This window comes from Chenopodium quinoa, unplaced genomic scaffold (assembly GCF_001683475.1).
Source record: "Chenopodium quinoa cultivar QQ74 unplaced genomic scaffold, ASM168347v1, whole genome shotgun sequence".
Classification (NCBI taxonomy): domain Eukaryota; kingdom Viridiplantae; phylum Streptophyta; class Magnoliopsida; order Caryophyllales; family Amaranthaceae; genus Chenopodium; species Chenopodium quinoa.
In genome coordinates, this window is record NW_018742817.1 from 26,226 (window position 1) to 46,037 (window position 19,812).

Here is a 19,812-nt window from a genome sequence, read left to right on the forward strand (position 1 = left end):
TTCACAATATTTTACCTGGTCTACTTAAGAAAAAAATATTAGCCTCTCAAATTTGGAATTGCGACTGCAGGTATACTACGAAGTTCTCAAATGACAAATATCATTTAACATTTGCAACTGTGAAGGTACAGAGATGACTTCTTTTTAACATTTGAAAGAGTAACATACTTAGGCATGCATTTTTAACTTGCAGGGAGCAGGACATACTGCTCCAGAGTATAAGCGTTCTGAATGCTTCACCATGCTTTTGAAATGGTTGGAAATGCTTCCTCTCTAGTATGAGAGTACTGGAGACTCACAGGGCTTGTATTATTTGTAATTTTGTGTGTAGCGAAATAATGTCGGGGCTTGTATTATATGAAGTATGTCAATAGTCCTATATTATTTGACTTTTGTGTTTTGATACAATGATAACCAAGACATAATTCTAAATGTTTGACAAAGTTGATCGTTCCTTTAATATTGTACTGCCTCAGTCACAAAATGATGTTCTTTTAACATTGCAAGTTGTATTTGAGGCTATTTGCTCCGTAAAATGTATTCTTAATTTTGATTGGTTGAGATATTTTCCAGTAATAAGAGCATTTATAATGGTTGTATAAATTTATAACTTGCTTGCATATTTTTAATAATTAAAGCTATGCCACTATAAAGCTATGTAGTTTTACTTCACCCAACACCCTTTTTTTAAGGTAAACGTTAGGTAGAATTATTATAAATCAAAATCAGCTAAAAATACAAGACTCAATGGGAACGGACCCATAGTCCTATATAAACAAATTTAGAGAAACCACAAGTATCCCATTTTGCCACAAATATCCCATTTTGCTACTAGAAAAAGGCTTATTTTCGACGGATTTATTCCGACGGACCATATTTTCCGTCGTAAAATTTAAATTTTACGCCGAAACTTGTTTGTCGTTGAAATCTGTCGGAAAATTCGCTTTTCAATGGAAAAATCCGTCGGAAAGGTAATCTTCTGACCGGATCTAATTCCGTCGAAAAAAACCTCAAGTCAAAAGGGGAAAATCAAGTCAGCCTATTCACGAAAGAAAGAGACAAAGGGGGGAAGAAAGAGAACGAAAGAAAGGGAGAAAGAGAGAGAAAGAGGAACGGGCTTGTCACTTTGTCCTCATATCTGTTGCCGCCAGACCCACACCGTCGCACTCCGGTTCTTCCGCCGCCACCGGAGCCCACCATCTTACTTCCTCCTGTAGTTTTCCGCCGCAGGTGAGGTTTGTTTGGTTTTTTTTTTTTAATTTAAACAATCCGGTAAAACGTCGCCCCTAACCACCGAATCTTTGTGAACAACCACCACCGACCCCTCACAGCAGTCGCCGTTCACAACAGACAGCGTGTAGTAGCTGACGTCGGTATGTTTTTTTAAAATTACTGGGTTTTTTTTTTGGTTTTTTGTTTAAACCCTAACCACCATCACCACCGTATTATACAGTTTCCTCCAAACTCCGTCCTTGGTGCGACCATAACCACCACCACCTTCATCCTCCCGCCGTTCTGCCGTCGGTAAGTGTTCCATTTTTTTTTTTGAATAAAAGTTGACATTTTACACCCTAAATAAGGTATAATTTTTATTATTTGTAGGATTTGTACATTTACTTGCTTTGAATCTCAATAAAAAGTGCAGATTTAGAGGTTAGTGACATTATAATTTCTAAAATTCTTAGTTTAGTTTATACTTGGCATGTTAGTGACTTAAATATATGTTAGTTTATTATTGTTTTTATTTTATGTTAGTTTAGTTTGATTTACTTTATTATAATAATGGTTGATATGTTAGTTTAGTATGGTTTATTATAATAATATACGGCATGACATGTTAATTTAGTTTAATTTGGTTTAGTATAATAATGTATGGCATTATATGTTAGTTTAGGTTGATATGTTATTATAATAAGGAAAATTTGCAAATTGCAGCCATTTAAAATTCGTGTTTTGCAAATTGCAGCCATTTAATTTTTTTTTTTTTGCAAATTGCAGCCCAAAAGTTCGTATAAATTGTAAATTGCAGCCCGATTCAATTTTTTCATCGGTTTACAAGTTGAAAAATCTTTGGTTAAGGTTTTAGGGGGTCATTTTAGCCCTTTAGGGCCCGAATTGAGCTCGAAATCAGCAAAAAGATAACGTAAGTGTCTCATATTTACAATTTCCCACAAATCGTTACATTTTTGTTACGCAAAACGAAATACTTGCGTTATTTTTTTGCTAATTCCGAGCTCAATTCGGATCCCTAAGGGATAAAATGGCCCCTAAAACCTAAATCGAAGATTTTTCAACTTGTAAACCGATGAAAAAGTTAAATCGGGCTGCAATTTACAATTTATATGAACTTTTGGGCTGCAATTTGCAATTTAATTTTTAAATGGCTGCAATTTGCAAAATACAAACTTTAAATGACTGCAATTTGCACATTTTCTTTATAATAATGTTCGGCATGATATGTTAGTTTACTTTAGTTTAGTATATTATAATAATGTATATTTGTTTACTTTAATTTATTATAATTTAATAATGTATGTTAGTTAATTTAGTTAAATATATTTGTTATATATATAATGTTTAATGTAATGATTAACAATTGTTTATATCAATTTAATTATTAACACTAATTGTTTATACTTCCTCCGTTTTTTTATTATTGCACCATAGGGGTTGGGTGCAAATATTTTGGTAGTGGAAAAAAGTAAGAGAGAGAAAGGTAAAAATACAAAATTGCCCATGTAACATATTAATAAACTAAAAAGTAAGTGTAAAAAGAAAGGGTATGTTGGGTATTTATAGTGTGAACACAAATAATTTTTTTCCTAAAAAGGAAATGGTGCAATATTTGTGAAACTTTCTAAAAAGGCAAGTGGTGCAATAATAAAAGAACGTAGGAAGTATATGATTGTTTATATCAGTTTAATTATGAACACTAATTGTTTATATATGATTGTTTATATCAATTTAATTATGATTATGATATATTTGTTTTAATGAGTGTTATTTACTTTATAATAGTTGTGTTATTTGCTTTATATATTTTTAAATGAGTGTGTTATAATAATGGATGTGTAATCTACTTTATATATTTTTAAGTGAATCATTTGCACAATCATATGCCTAGATACTCGTTCAAGGCATATTCATTAGGAGTATGTCTTGAATAGTCCCTGGTTGGGACTGTCCTTGTACGTTTATTCTCACTTAGGTGGTGAATGTATGCCTTGTTATTGATTGTAGGGAATATCCTAGCTTGTCATTTCTCTACAACTTTCTCTGGGTACATATGACGGGTTATCTAATAGCCTATTACATCGTGTACTTGGAGAACTTAAGGGAAATGATGTCGGATTTTCCATAGAATTGAAAACCTGGCATACATTTGCTAGTGAGATTAAATGTCCAAGGATGGGTTAGGTTGGAGTGATAAGGACCTTTGAACATCATTTACAATCTTATTTGCATTTTTATAACATTTTGATGGATAATGAATATTCAATACGCATTATGACTAATGTGATTATACATATTCGTGAGTTGTGTAGAAATTGTGATCATGAAACGAACAGAACGTAGCTGGATGTATGAAAGGAAGGTTGAGCTATCTATAAATCTGGAATTTGTGAAAGGGGTAGATGAATTCCATAAATACGTGGAAGATCATCTCGAGAGTAGCAACCCGAATGAAGTTAGGTGTCCATGTTTTAAATGTAAGAACAAACGGCTTTGGGATGCGGAAACGGTTAAATTCATTTGTATCGCAAGGGTTTTGTACCTAATTACTATGAGTGTATGTGTCATGGGGAAGGGTTTCCAAGAGTTCCCGAAGGACTCTAAAATGAATATCGTGAAATGGTTTTCAATGCTTTAGGTCATAATGAAGATCAAGGGCATTTAGAAGAGGAAGAGGAGGAGCCAATTGAACAAGCTGAGCATTTCCTATATGTGTTAAAGGCTTCCAAACAACCATTATACGAAGGAATTTCATTGTATGTGTTAGAGATGGCTGCCAGAATTACTAGTCTTAAGTGCGAGTACAATTTGGCCCACAGATGTGTTGATGGGTTTTCTTCTTTGGTTAACGAGGCGATTTCTAACAACAACCATATGGCTGACACATTCTATGAGGTGAAGAAGATTGTGAAGGGGTTGGAGTTGCCTCATAAAAAGATTCATGCATGCTCGAAAGGATGTATGCTATTTTGGAAGGATGATGTTCAACTATCTACATGTAGGGTGTGTGGCAGCGACCAATACAAGAAAACTTCTAAAGGTAGCTTAGTGCCTTTAAATGTTTTAATTTATTTTCCAACCACCCCGAGATTGCAAAGGCTCTATATAACCAAGAACATTTCGGAGGAAATGACATGGCATTCAAATAATCCTCGAGTTCAAGGCACAAGGCCGCACCCTAGTGGGCGCAACCCAACAGCCCTAGGTTTCCTGACCTATACAAGGGCAAAAATCTCGAGGACCTTATAAACATGGAGATTCCCCTCATTTTGGGGGCACGTTCATTTATTACATTTAATCAATTCTCTTACATTAGAGAAATCACCTAATCTCGGAATCCGAGAAGATTTACTTTTACTTTTCCGCAATTTTTTACTCTTCGGCCGGTTCTAACTTGATCGTCAGAGGAGGAGCTCCTACCAACCTGAGTCTCCGTTGTTTGTTTTGCAGGTACACGCGTCGGATTTTAGACTTAGTGACATAACTCTCCAAAGGGACACTGAACACCTAAAACATTTGGCGTTGTCTGTGGGGAGAGTACCTCTAAGATATTTTCTCGAGAACTTGTACAGGCTATTAATAATAAGCAGCCTACGGTTGAATTACTAGTCTAGTTGGACCTTGATACCGATGATAACTTTAAAGTCAAAACATATGTGGCCGCTGATGGGTCACTCAGGACTAGACGCGTCGATCCCAAAGATAAAAGGGAACGAGGCGATAATCAAGTAGGTCTAAGTAAGTCATTCGAAGAGCCATTTGGGCAGCCTAGACGGCAAACGGAACTGCCCCCGTCACCCAAGACGAACTCTTGAAATTCATGAAAAGTTTTAAGGGGGATACAAAGGATCTGATTAACAAGTGAACGACTGGCTCCAACAGGGATCAGTCGGCCAAGAAGCCTTCTCATGCTGAGATGAACAAGTCTGTCAAGGATCGAGAGCCCACCTTGTTGGGTTTCGTGATGTCTGAAATCACGCGAAATAAAACCCTCCAAAAATCTGCACACAGATTAAGGTAACTAATATGTATATTAATTAACAACAATAACATAATTAATTAACCAAGAGAGAAAAAGAAGAAAAGATGATCATACCTCTGACGCGTGCTTCACTCTTTCTTGGAGCTCAAAATTGAAAGTGTAGAGCCCTTCAAATGCGCAAGCCTCCAACGACTCACATCCTCGAGACCCGACTCGAATGGTCCCTACCCCGAAGCTTAGTTGGGGCTTGTCCAAAATAATACTAGAGTATTACGAACTTAAAGGTTTCCTCACCTATTGGGAGTTGCCTTATTGACTTCAACTCAAGTGAATAATCCCAACTCCTAAAGTTGGTATTTATAGGCAAAGACTCCCAAAAACTTCAATTATCTTTACATGTGGGAGAAATGATAGAGTGAGAAAAGTAAGAAATTAATTTGATTCTAAATTAAATTAAATAGCAAGACAAATAATCAAACGACACTTAGCACACACATGGGAGGGGCTAGGTGAGGAACTGAGTACCACATGTCCCCTTGTTCCCCAAGAAAAATTCTCCCCTCTAAGCATGCACCACATGGCAACTCTTTGTCTTGGACAACAAGGGTGCCATGTGGGCAACCCTTGATTTCTTTCATGCAATTGTGAATGTTACAGTTCACTTATTGCATAGTTTTAGCTATGATTACTTCGCAAATGTTAGCATCTTCATTATCGAACACTTTCATAATAACATGATAAAACTTGAGTGTGTTGTGGATTATATGTGATTTAGGATTTATTGTCCAAGTGATGGCTCCCATTCATTTTCATGATTTCAGATTTTCGACTTGACAACCTACAATCATCAACGTTCAACAACGAACCTTTCATTGAACAACTTCCTTATTATTTCCTTTAAGGCAACAATATTCTCAACATTTATTTCAGTAGACTAGCTTCCTAATGGTGCTTTACTTGGATTTCATTCTAAAACGGCTCACAATGATTTGGGATACCCTAATCACTTGTGATCATGTAAATTTACCTTAAATTTCCGCCATCCATGTTACCATTATCAAGCCTCGACGCATTTTAGCTCGTACTTATAAACGACTTCCTTGTTAAGGATCTGATCCTTGCTAATTTAGGCGTCGTTCGAAGCGCGGCGTGTAATCATGTTGTGAATATGCTTGACATTCATAGGAAGTGAGAATTGACATACGATTAGGGACAAAGAAAATAGGGAGCCGCCAATAAGTTTTCAAAGAACTTGTAAACCGTTGATGAATCACTTTTATATAGGATTTATAGGCACGTTTATGCTAGTTTTATAGTTGCATTTAGGGTAATTTGTTGCTTTTTTGGTTGCAAATGCATAATTTGTTTTTTTTTGTACTCTATTACGCTCCGTTTGTGTTTTCTTAATTTTTTAGGTGATTTCATAGTCATTTGGACGCTTTCAAAGTGTTTGGAGTATAATTTAAACTAAATTAAGTATGATAGAGAAATTTATTCAAAAAAAAAGTATGATAGAGAAATAATATAAAAATTAAGTACTCCATCTGTCCCTTATTTACATTCCTGCTTTCCTTTTTGGGTATTTCAAAATTACATTCTTACTTTCCTTTTTTAGTGAGTAAATTTTTACCAAATATCCCCAATAATCCCTCTTTTTCTGTTATGTAATTAATGCTTTCTCTATTTTCTCAATCTTATTTTCTTATTCTCATTCTTATTAATGCCTTTAAAAAGTTCAGAATCCATGTGCATCACTTTGGATGAATATGATTGGTCCTTTTATTTTTCACCAAAAAATGTTATTGCTCCGTTTTCTTTTCAAAGGATTGATGACATATGCATCATTAGTATTATTCAATCTTTATTTTATTCAAAGACATCAATTAATGTCTTGTAATTCCCATTGTACTTTGTTTTATTGTTCTTTGTTTTTTTCCAAGTTCCTTAATTCCCGTGTAATTTTAGAAATATGAATGTAAAAAAAGGGACGGAGGGAGTAGTGAGTAGAGAAAAATAATAAAATATTTGGAAAGTGGAGTTATTAAAAGAGATATTTAATAAAATAATAATGGATCCTTACCAAATAATAAGGAATCGCTGCAATTATTATGAAACAGACAAAAGAAAAATACTGTGATTGTTACGAAACGGAGGGAGTATATATATCTTTTCAATAGCAAACAATACATGTCACTATAAAATCAAGTAGAGGTCAATATGGGCATAATTGACTTCCTAACTCAATTTTGTATCTACATCCCCGAATATGCAATTGTGTGGTTTAAGACCATTATGGAGTTAACCATTTCATGGATTGTGAATAAGGTACAAATTAGCTTTATAAATTAAAAATTGTGGTTGACTTTGTCTTTTTCATTAAAATACTTGAACAGTTTACATGTTCCTTACAAACTTATTGACGACTTTTTCCTGTCCCTTTTTATTCTATATCAATTTCACATCTTCATACGATTGTCAAACACATTAACAAGTGGTAAAGGTAAGGCGCACTTCCTACAAAAAGCCTACACTAACTTAGTGTTTTTTTTGTTTTTTTTGTTTTTTTTTTACTGACTCACTAAATATAAAGGACATTGATTAACTTTATCGCACTTGTAATTACACTTAAAAAACTAATACATATGTAGTGCAACACTTTTTTTTTTTAAAAAAAAAAAGAAATGTAATGCAATACTTTAAAAAAAAAAAGAAATGTAATGCAATACATTGTATTTATACTACTAGTGTTATTTTTTTCAAATAAAGAAGCGAATGTGTGAGTTTTTAATTATGATATTGTCTAATGTGTGGCTAATATAATATTTGGGCAAGGTAGCATTCTTCTTGAAAATATTGACACCTATTCAACAATTTACTTTGCTCCTCTGTGTTTTGTTAGCTATATCACTTTCCTAAAAAATGGAAATTATTAATTAGTTCATCAATTTAAGAAAGTATTTCATGATATAATTTAATTTAATTTATAGGAAAAATTCATACTGATAATTTTACAAAGCGTTTTGTGTGTGACTGGACTCACGTGAGACCGGGCTGTAAATGAAAAAGGCGCGGGCTTGATAAACCCGATCAAAGCCCGCGCGCCATTTAATAAAATGTCTGAATTTTTTTGTTTTAATCATTTTTTCTAAAATTTTGAGCGCCGTCATTTACTCAAAATTTCGAACTCCTTCATTTCGACGAATTTCCTCAAATTTCAGAGCATTCAAATCTTCAAATTTCAAACAATTCAAATCAAAAAAATGGAGAAATCAAACAATACAATGATGACTGAAGTAGAATCTGATTCACCCATAGAATCAATTTCTAGCACAATTACTGCTGAAAAAGGTACAATACAATTCATAATTTAAGATTATTATTAATTTCAAATAATATTTGTTAAATGTAATATTGAATTTGTATTATGAATTTCGATTTATAATTTACATGCAAGGCAAATTGAATTTCAGATCGTATTAAATTTCGATTTAATTTCAGATCGTATGTAAATTCGAGTTAATTTAGACCTATAATATGCAATCAATGCTTATTAAATTACAGATCGTTATTAATTTTGAATGAAGCATAATTTAATTCAATTTCAAATCGTAGTTAATTTCGACTTATAATTTAAAATCAATGCTAATTATATTCCGATCGCATTTAAGTTCGACTAATAACTTGCAATCAAAGTTATTTTAATTCGAATTGTATATATAAGATGTCGTAGAAAATTAATTTAAATTTGAATCTATTTTTCTGATAATTTTAAAGTAAAATTCAAATATACTAATACTAATGATGTATGCAGCAGATAATGTAATTATAGAAGACAACATCAATGAAGATGCTGAAGAAAGAGATGAAGATGCTGCTATAATAGGTATATTGATAATTAAATGCTCTGTAATTTAATGATGTAAATGCAGACAATTAATTTAATATAGATTAATTTCTGACAAAAACAATATAATTTCTGACTAATAGAAACTATTTCCTGACTAATTTGGTAATTTGTGAAAATAATCTGATTCCTGACAATTTCAATGTGTTTATTACTGGATTAAAAAATCTAATTCCTGTATGCTATAAAGTATAATCTAACTGACTATTATTATATTGAACCTGTTTATAATTATCTATTTCCTGACTATTATTATCTAATTCCTTACAATTTCAATGTATTTATGACTAAATTAAAAAATCCAACTGACTATTATTATATTAAACCTGATTATTATTATCTATTTCCTGACTAATACTATCTATATCTTCTTCATTTCCTATATAATTCCTGACTATTATTATTTTTTTCCTGACTAATATTATACTTGACTGTAATAATTTATTTCCTGACTAATATATCGTAATTCCTGATCCGAATAATTTAATTTCTGACTAAGAAATGCTAATTCCTGAGTATTATAAATTTTAAAAAATATTTAATTACTGTGTATAATATTGTAATTCCTGACAAAAATACGGTATGATATGATTTGAATTTACTTTTGTTGCAGATTATGACAAATATGACAAGGATGAAAACATAAGTAGATGTTTAGTTGGTTATACTGTGTTGGACTACAATGATGGATTTTTTTTATACAAAGCTCATTCAAGATCAATTGGTTTCAGTGTTAGAAAATCAACAAAAAGAAGAGATACCAATGATAAACTATATGAGTTTTATTTTAGATGCTCTAAAGAAGGACATACAAAGGGTAAAATAAAGATAGTAGGTGAACAACATTCAGTAGAAATACCCATATTGGGTAAAAATGATGAAAGAAAGAGAAAAGAAAGGGAGGTAAATGAAACAAGTACTGGATGCAAAACTCATATTCGTTTTAAGAAAAATATAGAAGGTAGATTTGATGTTCTTACACATGAGTTGGAACATAATCATGAACTGGTAATAACAGTTCGAAGACATCATCTAAGATCAGAAAGGCAAATATCAGCTCCAATGGTTGAGCTAATTGAGAGCATGATTGAGAGTGGTATTAAACCAATGGATGCTTATAATTATATAAGATGAAGCTGGAGGAGAAGAATGTGTAGGTCATACTAAGAGAGATCACTTTAATTATGTATCAAGGGTGAAAATGAGTATGGTTGAAGGTGGAGACATGCAAAATGTATTAGACACCCTTTAAGAAAGAGCCGATCAAGATCCCTCATTCTTTTATAGATTGAAATTTGGAGAAGAAAATAATGTTGTGAGCTATTTTTGGCGTGACTCTCATCAAATGCTTGAAGATTTCAAAGCTTGTGGTGATGTTTTAAACTTCGATACAACATACAGAACAAACAAATATGGGTTGATATGTGCTCCATTTGTTGGTATAAACAATCACTAGAAAACAACAATGTTTGGATGTGTATTCATAATTGATGAAAAGACTGATACATTTGTTTGGCTGCTTTCAATCTTCAAAAAGTCAATGTGTGGAATTGAACCAAAATCAATCTTCACTGATCAAGATCTTGCAATGAGCAACGCCATACCAGAGGTAAGCAGTTTCAGCTTCATAATATTTGTATTTTATACTGGGATATGTTTTGTATCAGATAACTTAACACAATCTAAGTAATTTTTAATATAGCTTAATTCTGATATTTAAGTTTTAATTCCTGACAAAAGTAATATAATACCTGAATAAAACTATCTTATTCTCATTAAAAAAAACTATTTAATTATAAAAATAATTATAATCCTGAATTTTTTTTTTAATTCCTGATAATTATAAACTAACTCCTACCCTACATAATGTATTACCTGAAAAAAATATTATGCCTAACTTAAATCAACCAATGCCTAAGATAAAACAAATTAAATCTGACTAACAAATATCTAATTCATGTCTAAGTTAAATGTATTTTTGAGTTAAAAATATTAATTCAAAAAAATTAATTAAACTCTGAAAATATTTAAATCCTGACTAAAATATAATAATATTTGACTAGAATTATTTTATATCTGACTGTAATATACGAATAGCTGAATTAAATTTTATAACTCCTTAGAAAAATACAACAAAAATAATTTTCTGAGAAATATTATTTATTTCCTGCCCTAAATAATATAATACCTGACTAAAAAAATAATAATCCTGAAAGCAATAATATTATTCCTGATTTTTAATACAAAGTGAATGCCTTCTTCCTACATCTCCATAACAGAAACAGAACAATATCAAAAAACTTCATCATCTTTACAATGAAGACAAGGAATATAAACTAACACAAAAGGCATAAACTTAGTATTTCAAAATCATCATTACATTAATTATAATCAAATAAGTGCATCCATATCTTTGTCGTAGTTGTGACATTGCCTTACAATCGGAAAAAGTACACTGTCACACTAAACCATGACAAGGGAGAAAAAGAAACTATACATTAATTTCTACCTAAATCATCAAGTTTTACTTTAACTGACTGCCTCTAAAAGGCTAACAACAACAACTAGTACTTATAGTCAGTTTAAAGCCAAAATAATGCCCTCTGGTTACCTAAAAAAGAACATGCAGGGCAATTCACCTAACAACAACAAGACTATTCAAGCTTAATTTTCTTCTTCTGCATAACTGGTTGAGTTGCTTCCTCCCTCTTCCTTTTTTTGTTGTACATAGCTTCTTCATCCTTAAATAACCAACGCAACCCATCCAAAAATTCAGCCCAATCTTGAACCATCCCATTATGAAAGCCATAGCCATTATTCCTAATTATATCTTTGGTCATCCACCACCTTTCACTTTCATGTTGGGCTCTAACATGATGAGGGATCCAGGCCTTAAAAAAACCACAGTTCATTCCAGTGCTTACACACACAGTTGCACATGCCTTGGGCTTTAGGGGGCAACTTAGGGAAAATGTACATGCATAAAATTTCTGGAATTGATAACGCATGTGGGGCATCCTCTAGAACCACCATATGATGAGGGTCATCTACTGGATCCATATAACCTAACAAAACACACAATAATTATTGTGTTAACACAACAACAATTACACATAATTCATGCAACAAATACTTTGTTTTTCAAGAACTGTTACACATAATTCATGCACTAAATTACTTAAGTAACAAACAACAAATTGATCAATACTAATAAAAAACGCAAAATAGACATAATGTAAAAATAATTGTATGATTAAACCTAACACTGACAATAATTAGCAGATGAAAGGGGATTTTTTAAAAACAAAAAACGTTTCATAATAAACCCTAAATCGATCAACAATTCATCACCAAAATACAACAATTAAAAGCAATAAAAAAAGCATAAAATGATCAGAATTTTACCTTAAAATGCAATTATGATCCGATCGTGCAAAGTTTTTCCAGAATTGGCTTCACTCAAACAAAGAATAGAAGATGAAAAGTTAGAGGAGAATATCTTTTTTTTTGTCTTCACTGGAGTTAATGGTAAACAAGAAGAGAAAAGGGTGGGAGCACGCGAAACTAGGGAACAAAGAAGCAAAAACGTCATTTCAATAACTGACGTCCTCGTTTACAACAAAAAAAATTAAATCAGCTTAATTCCTATTATATGAAATTTTTAATCTATTATCTGACTAAAATATTTTTAAAAAAAATTTATGCTTGATAAATATACACTAATACCTGATATAAGTTAGCTAAGTTAGCTAATGTCTGACAAAAACGTGCTAATTTCTGTATTTTAAAATGTTTTTCCTGAAGAAAATACTACAATAACTGAGATATATTATCTAATATCTGATTAAACCATTCTAATTCCCGACTCTAATTATTAGATAATACAACAATAACTTGGATAAATTACAAAATTCGAACCATTAGACCTTTTTGTTATTCCTGAACAAAATACAATTATAATTGACATAATTTATTTAATATCTGATTTAAATACTTTAATTCCTGATTAATAAATTTTTATGCCTGACAAAAATAGATTAAAAACTAACGTGAGTTATATAATATCTGACTTTGACTATTTAATACCGGACAAAAATATATCAATTACTGCCATGATTTATATAATATCTGACTGTAAAATGAAATTATTTGATTTATGTTGTCTAAGTAATGACTATAACTTTGATAATTCCTAATGAATATCATGTAATATCTGATGAAAATAATATAAAAAGTGATGAAGAAAATAGATTTATAATTGACATTATTTATTTAATATGTGATTAAAACACTTTAATTTCTGACTAATAAATTGTTATGTCAGACAAAAATAGATCAATAACTGACGTGAGTATCTGACTTCAACTCTTTACTAACTGACAAAAATTTATTAATTACTGCCATTATTTATCTAATATCTGACTATAAAATGAAATTATTTGAATATCATGTAATTCCTTATGAATATCATGTAATTTCTGATCAAAATAATCTAAAAACTGATTAATATATTATTATGCCTGACAAAAATAGAATAATAACTGACTTTAATTATGTAATATCCGACTATTACTCTTTAATTCCTAACTAAAATATTATTATTCTTGAGTAAAATATTATTATGCCTGACATAAATCAACCAATACCAAAGATGAAACAAATTATATCTGACAAATAATATATAATTCTTGTCTAAGTTAAGCTTATTTCTGAGTTAAAAATATTAATTCCAAAATACTGATTAAACTCTTAATATATTTAAATAGTGATTAAAATATAGTAACATCTGACAAAAATTATCTAATATCTTACTATAATATATAAAGAATTGAATTAAATTTTATAATTCCTTACACAAATACAACAAAAATAATTTCTGAGAAATATGATTTAATTCCTTCCCTAAATAATATAATATCTGACATACAGAATAATAAACCTGAAAGAAATAATATTATTCCTGATCAAAAACCAAATTAATTCCTGCATAAATTAGTATAATTTCAGACTAAAATATAAAATATAAATGTTCCTGATGATATTAATCTAATTTCTAAACGAAAGAATTATATTCCTTATTGAGGTTACATAGTGCAATTATTCAGGAGAGTTTTTTCATTCACCAACATTATGCACATAAAATAAAATTAACAAAAACAAAAACAAAAAAATAAGTCCAAATTAGTATATATTTCTTCATTTCATTCATAATAATTTGTCATACTTGTGACAATGCCTTACAAAAGCAAATGAACACTGTCACTTTAAACTATGACAAGATCAAAACAATACCATTATATACAAAACATTGCCTTTTAATTAAAGAAAAACATAGTTACAGGGCATTTAATCTAGCATAATCTTCTTCTGCGGCCCACCAGGTTGAATAGCTTCTTCCCTCTTCCTTTTCTTACTCCACATATCTTCCTCATCCCTAAATAGCCATCGCAACCCATCCAGAAATTCAGCCCAATCCTGAACCATTGAATTATGAAAGCCATACCCATTAGTTGCAATCCACCACCTTTCACTGGCCTGTCTGGCTCTAACTACATGAGGAATCCAGGTATTTAAATACCACAAGTCATTCCAATGCCTACAAACACAATTACACGTCGCTTGGGCTCGAGGGGTGCACTTAGGAAAGATATACATGCATAAGATTTCAGGAACAGATAATGCATGTGGGGCATCCTCTAGAGAAGCCATGTAATGACGGTCGTCTATTGGATCCATTTACACTAACAAAACAACCAATAATAATAGTGTTAATACAACCACGAATTTAAATAATTCAAACTTAAAAATACACTGTTTTTAAAAATAATAACAATGATCATGAACCAATGATAAGCATTAAATTCCTTGAGTAACAAAATACATAAATTATACACATTATATACATCCACACAAAAAAAACTAATGATCAACGTACAATTCTAAATCATACAATACCAATAATATTTTAAATTTAATTCATTATAAAACAATAAAAATGAAAAAGAATATGATTTTGTAATATGTACCTTACAATATAGTTGAATTCGAATAAAAATTGAACAAAATTGCTAAATATCCTTTGATGAAAAACTGGAAATGGATGGTTTTTTTAACAAACAGAAGAGAAATATGAAAGGGTGTATAGATTTTTTTTTGAGAGTATGATGTTTGAAATACTTTATTTAAATCATCTTTTATTGCGCGTTTTCCCAAGTAATTTAATTCTAAATCAATCAAATCATCATTTCCTGGCTTTTTATTTGCCAACGTAATAATACTCAGTCCTAACATAAAATATTGTAATATAATAACTGATTATATTTCTAATTTCTGATAAATTTAAACCATTATATGAAAATTTAAAGCTATTATTTTACTAAATATATAAAAATTTTACTAACAAGTATTATAGTTTGATTATTATAATTGACATTATTAATCTAATATCTGACTAAAACACTTTAATTCCTGACTAGTATATTGTTATACCTGAGAAAAATATATTAATAACTTACGTGACTTGTATAATATCTGACTTTGACTCTTTAATTCTTGACTATAATTATTATAATTCTTGACAAAAATATAACCTATTATATGAAAATTTAAATATACTAATTTTTTACCAACAAGTATTTTACTGAAAAAAAAGATAATACATGAGAAACCAAAATAAAATCAAAGTACATTACTGAAATATACTTTATTTCATATACTATTTCAAAAAATGTAATACATAAAAAAAAAACCCTAGAATCTTATTCATATTCTTGAGATTTTAAACTTGTTTTTTCTTTTGATCTTCTTTTTCTTCTTCCTGTTCCTTCTTTTGTTGATCGTCTTCTTTCTTTTTTTTGTTTTGTTCTTCCTGGAATTTTTCTTCCGCCCTCTTTCTCTTCCTCGGTTCTTCAATTTCGTTCTTTTCAACTTTTTCATATAGCTTCATCAACCCATCCTTCACTCTATCTCTTCTCTCAAGTAGATCATTTAATCTCTTTTCAAAGTTGTCAAAAACATTTTCTTCTGGATCGTTTGATGAAGTAGAAGACTGAGAATTGTTTTCCATATTTGAGGAATAAAGAAAAAGAGTTTGTTTTAGGAGAGAGAATATACAGGAACATAAACATGCAAAATGTATGAGCAATTCTTGGTTTTATAGACAAATATAAGAGATTAGAAAAATACTTTACTTTTAGAATAATTTTCTACGAATAATTCTTATTCTTACATTTTTATCGTCTTTATCCAAAAGTCTAGGTAAATATCTTTATGTTAAATATCTTTATTTTAAATATCTTTATCCAAATCACAAAGTACTGAGAGCTAATCTAAGTAAAATCAAACACTAGTAAAAAATTTTATGCTTGATAAATATACACTAATACCTGATATAAGTTATCTAATATCTGACCAAAACGTGCTAATTTCTGTATTTTAAAATAAGTTTGTAATTGACATTCTTTATTTAATATCTGATTAAAACACTATAATTCCTGACATATAAATTGTAATACCTGAGAAAAATAGATTAATAACTGACGTGAGTTATATAATATCTGACTTTGACTCTTTAATATCTAACAAAAATGTATCAATTTCTGGCATGATTATATAATATCTGATTATAAAATGAAATTATTTAATTTAAGTTGTCTAAGTAATGACTAAAACTTTGCTAATTCCTAATGAATATCATGTAATTCCTGATAAATATAATCTAAAAACTGATGAAAATAATCAAATTGTTCTATAATTGTTGAAGAAAATAAATATATAATTGACATTATTTATTTATTATGTGATTAAAACACTTTAACTCCTGATTAATTAATGCAAAAAGCCCACAATCATAATTTTCGTTGCTAGTCTTTCAAGTAAAAACTGGAGTATCCCATGTCAAGTCAGGAACTATTTCCGCTAAAGGATGTTCTTTCTTTCGCAAAAAAACATGAACAGCATCTAAAAGTGTAATTTTTAAGAAAGAAAATGAAATAGTTACTAGACAAAAAACTTACCAAATACTTATCAATAAAATCCAAGTCAGTTCGATCAATGTCAGTCCTTTCATTTATCCAATCTATACGTGGAGTTATATTAGGAATAAAATTGAAAACCATCATAGAATAGTGATTTTTGTACCAAATGAGAAAGATTAACTGCAACAATAAAACAAAAAAAAGTTAAATTATTATAAGTTATAAACCAATACCTGACTTAAACTTTTATATTTTTATCTGTTAATTTTATAAACCATCAGAGTATAGTTTTATCTGAGTTTTATATTACAATGTCTGACTGAATGATAAATGACATAAATAATCTAATACTTGATAATTCCTGACTAATAATATTTAATTACTGATTATAATAATATAATTCCTGACAAAATATTGAAATCTTTGATAACTCCTGAATAAAAATATCTAATTACTGATAATAATAATATAATTTATGACTAAATATTATAATAATATATTATCTTAAACTTGACAATGTTAAATCCAAAACTTGAACTCTTAGACTATAAAATATTAATATCTGACTTAGATTGTTAAATTCATGACTAAAATTTAATTCCTGATCAATATACCTTAATTCCTGAATAAAACAATCATATTTCTGACTTAAATTGTTAAGCCTGACAAAATACAACAATACATGAGATGAATCATCTAATATCTGACTAAGCATAGTAATTCCTGACTAATAATCTTATTCCTGTTTATAATAATCAAATTCATGATTAAATACTGTAATGTTAATCTAACACTCTAAACTGTAAGATTGTCTAATTACTACATTAAATATCTTTATACATGAAAAAATTAGATGAATACTTGATAATAAAAGCTAGTACTTGAATTTAAAAATATATTACCTGAGAAAAGACAAGAAATAAGTTTAATAACTTACCAACTCTGCTTCTGCTATGTTTAACTTTGGAAAACGATCAACCCATTTTTCAATGGAAGCATAAACATCATTAGCGTCATGTTTTTTTCAATTCCATATTGAGCTCAAATTTTTTCAACTTCTCCTTAAACTTTGCATATTCTTCTGGATTATTTTCCAAAGAATTCAAAATTATTTCTCGTTCTTTTATCTTCTTGACATCTTTTTTGTAATTTTCTCTCTTTATTAAATATCTCTGTATAGTCCTAAAAAACAAAAAAAATTGAAACATATATTATGTTATATACACAAAAATTCCAAAGATTATAAGTAAAGAAAAAAAAAACTTACATCAACTCCAGTAAAAAAACAAATCTCTTGTACTGAAATATTTCTCTGTCAACTATTTGGCTCTCTTCAAGATTCGACACAGAAGCCCAAGTATCATGAATAGCACTATTAATCCAGACAGAGGGGCGCAACGAACAAAACTCCTCTTTCACCAAAATAATATCGCTTTGGGAAAGATCTTCAGTGTTAAACTGACAGATAACATCACCATTAACTCCTTCATCTTCTCCTCTAGGATCTAACTCATACAACTCATCATATTTTCTAAAAAAGAGGAAGTCACACATATATCTTTCATGCTCACTTAAAATTTTCAAATACAGAGGCTTATTTTCCTGCAAACTCCTAGAGACAATCATTTCTCGATTTTGAATCGGAATCTTATCAATAGGGGGATCTACCCAATCTGAATCCAAACTAGATGCTTCCAAATTAGCCTGCAATTCCAACTGCTGTTTATCTCTTAGATATTGCGATCTCTCACCCTTTTTTTCAGCATATGCATCAGCAGCAATAAATGTAATTTCAGAAGGGATATTTTTATCAGTAGGAATTTTGTCCACATCAATTAACTGAATGTGAGTTTTAGGAGGCTGAGGTCTTATTTCTATAAACTCATCTTGAGACAAATCAGCAGCAATAGGAGTAGGAGTTTTATCTATTACAATAAGGGTAGGATTAGGAGCACTAGGAGATTTTAGAACTTCAATTGGAACAGATTCATTAGCTACCAATTTCGTTTCAACATATTTGTTTCTCAATAAATCTAAAACTGCAGTTGTATATCTAGGCTGAGCTTCCTACAAAAAAAAATGTATTAAAATCAAAAACAATAATAACCTATACTAATTAATGAACTCAAAATTCTAATTCCTAATAGGAATATTCTTATTACTGACAAAAGTAATCTAATAGCTGATTGAATAAATCTTTTTCCTGATTAAGAATGTATTATTTTGAAAAAAGTAAGTTAATTTATGTTCAAAAAATTATTATTCCTGACTAAAATATTCTTAATACAGATAGAGGTAATCTAATAATTGACAGAGACAACTTTATTCTTGATAAACAACTAGAGTTATAATTTACATCTTAACAAAATTTTATCATTTCCTGCACATACTCATCTAATAACTGACTAAAATATAATTATTCCTGATACAGTAAATCTAATTTAAAACCCAACAACTATATTTTAAATCCTGACAAAAATATTCTAATTACTGACAAAACTTATATAATATATGACAAAAATAAATCTAATTCCTGACCAGAATAATTTAACTCGTGAAAAAAATAACAAAAAAAATTACCTGATTTACAACATCAATAGGTGATTGATGTTCTTCTGTAACTTTACTCTGAATTACATCATCAGATTTAGTAAAAACCTGAAAACATATGTATAACAGAAATAAAAAATAAATAAATTTATTTATATAAAATATCA

The 19,812-nt window shown here is 29.8% G+C and overlaps 1 protein-coding gene across 1 annotated transcript; it reads left to right on the plus strand.

Moving 5' to 3' along the window:
• Positions 1-3,852: 3,852 nt before the first annotated feature.
• LOC110725975 lies at positions 3,853-10,722 on the plus strand. Its single transcript, XM_021905451.1, has 3 exons — positions 3,853-4,273; positions 9,030-9,098; positions 9,733-10,722. The coding sequence occupies exons 1-3, from the start codon at positions 3,853-3,855 to the stop codon at positions 10,251-10,253; spliced, it is 1,011 nt and encodes a 336-aa protein (XP_021761143.1). The 3' UTR covers positions 10,254-10,722.
• Positions 10,723-19,812: the final 9,090 nt, after the last annotated feature.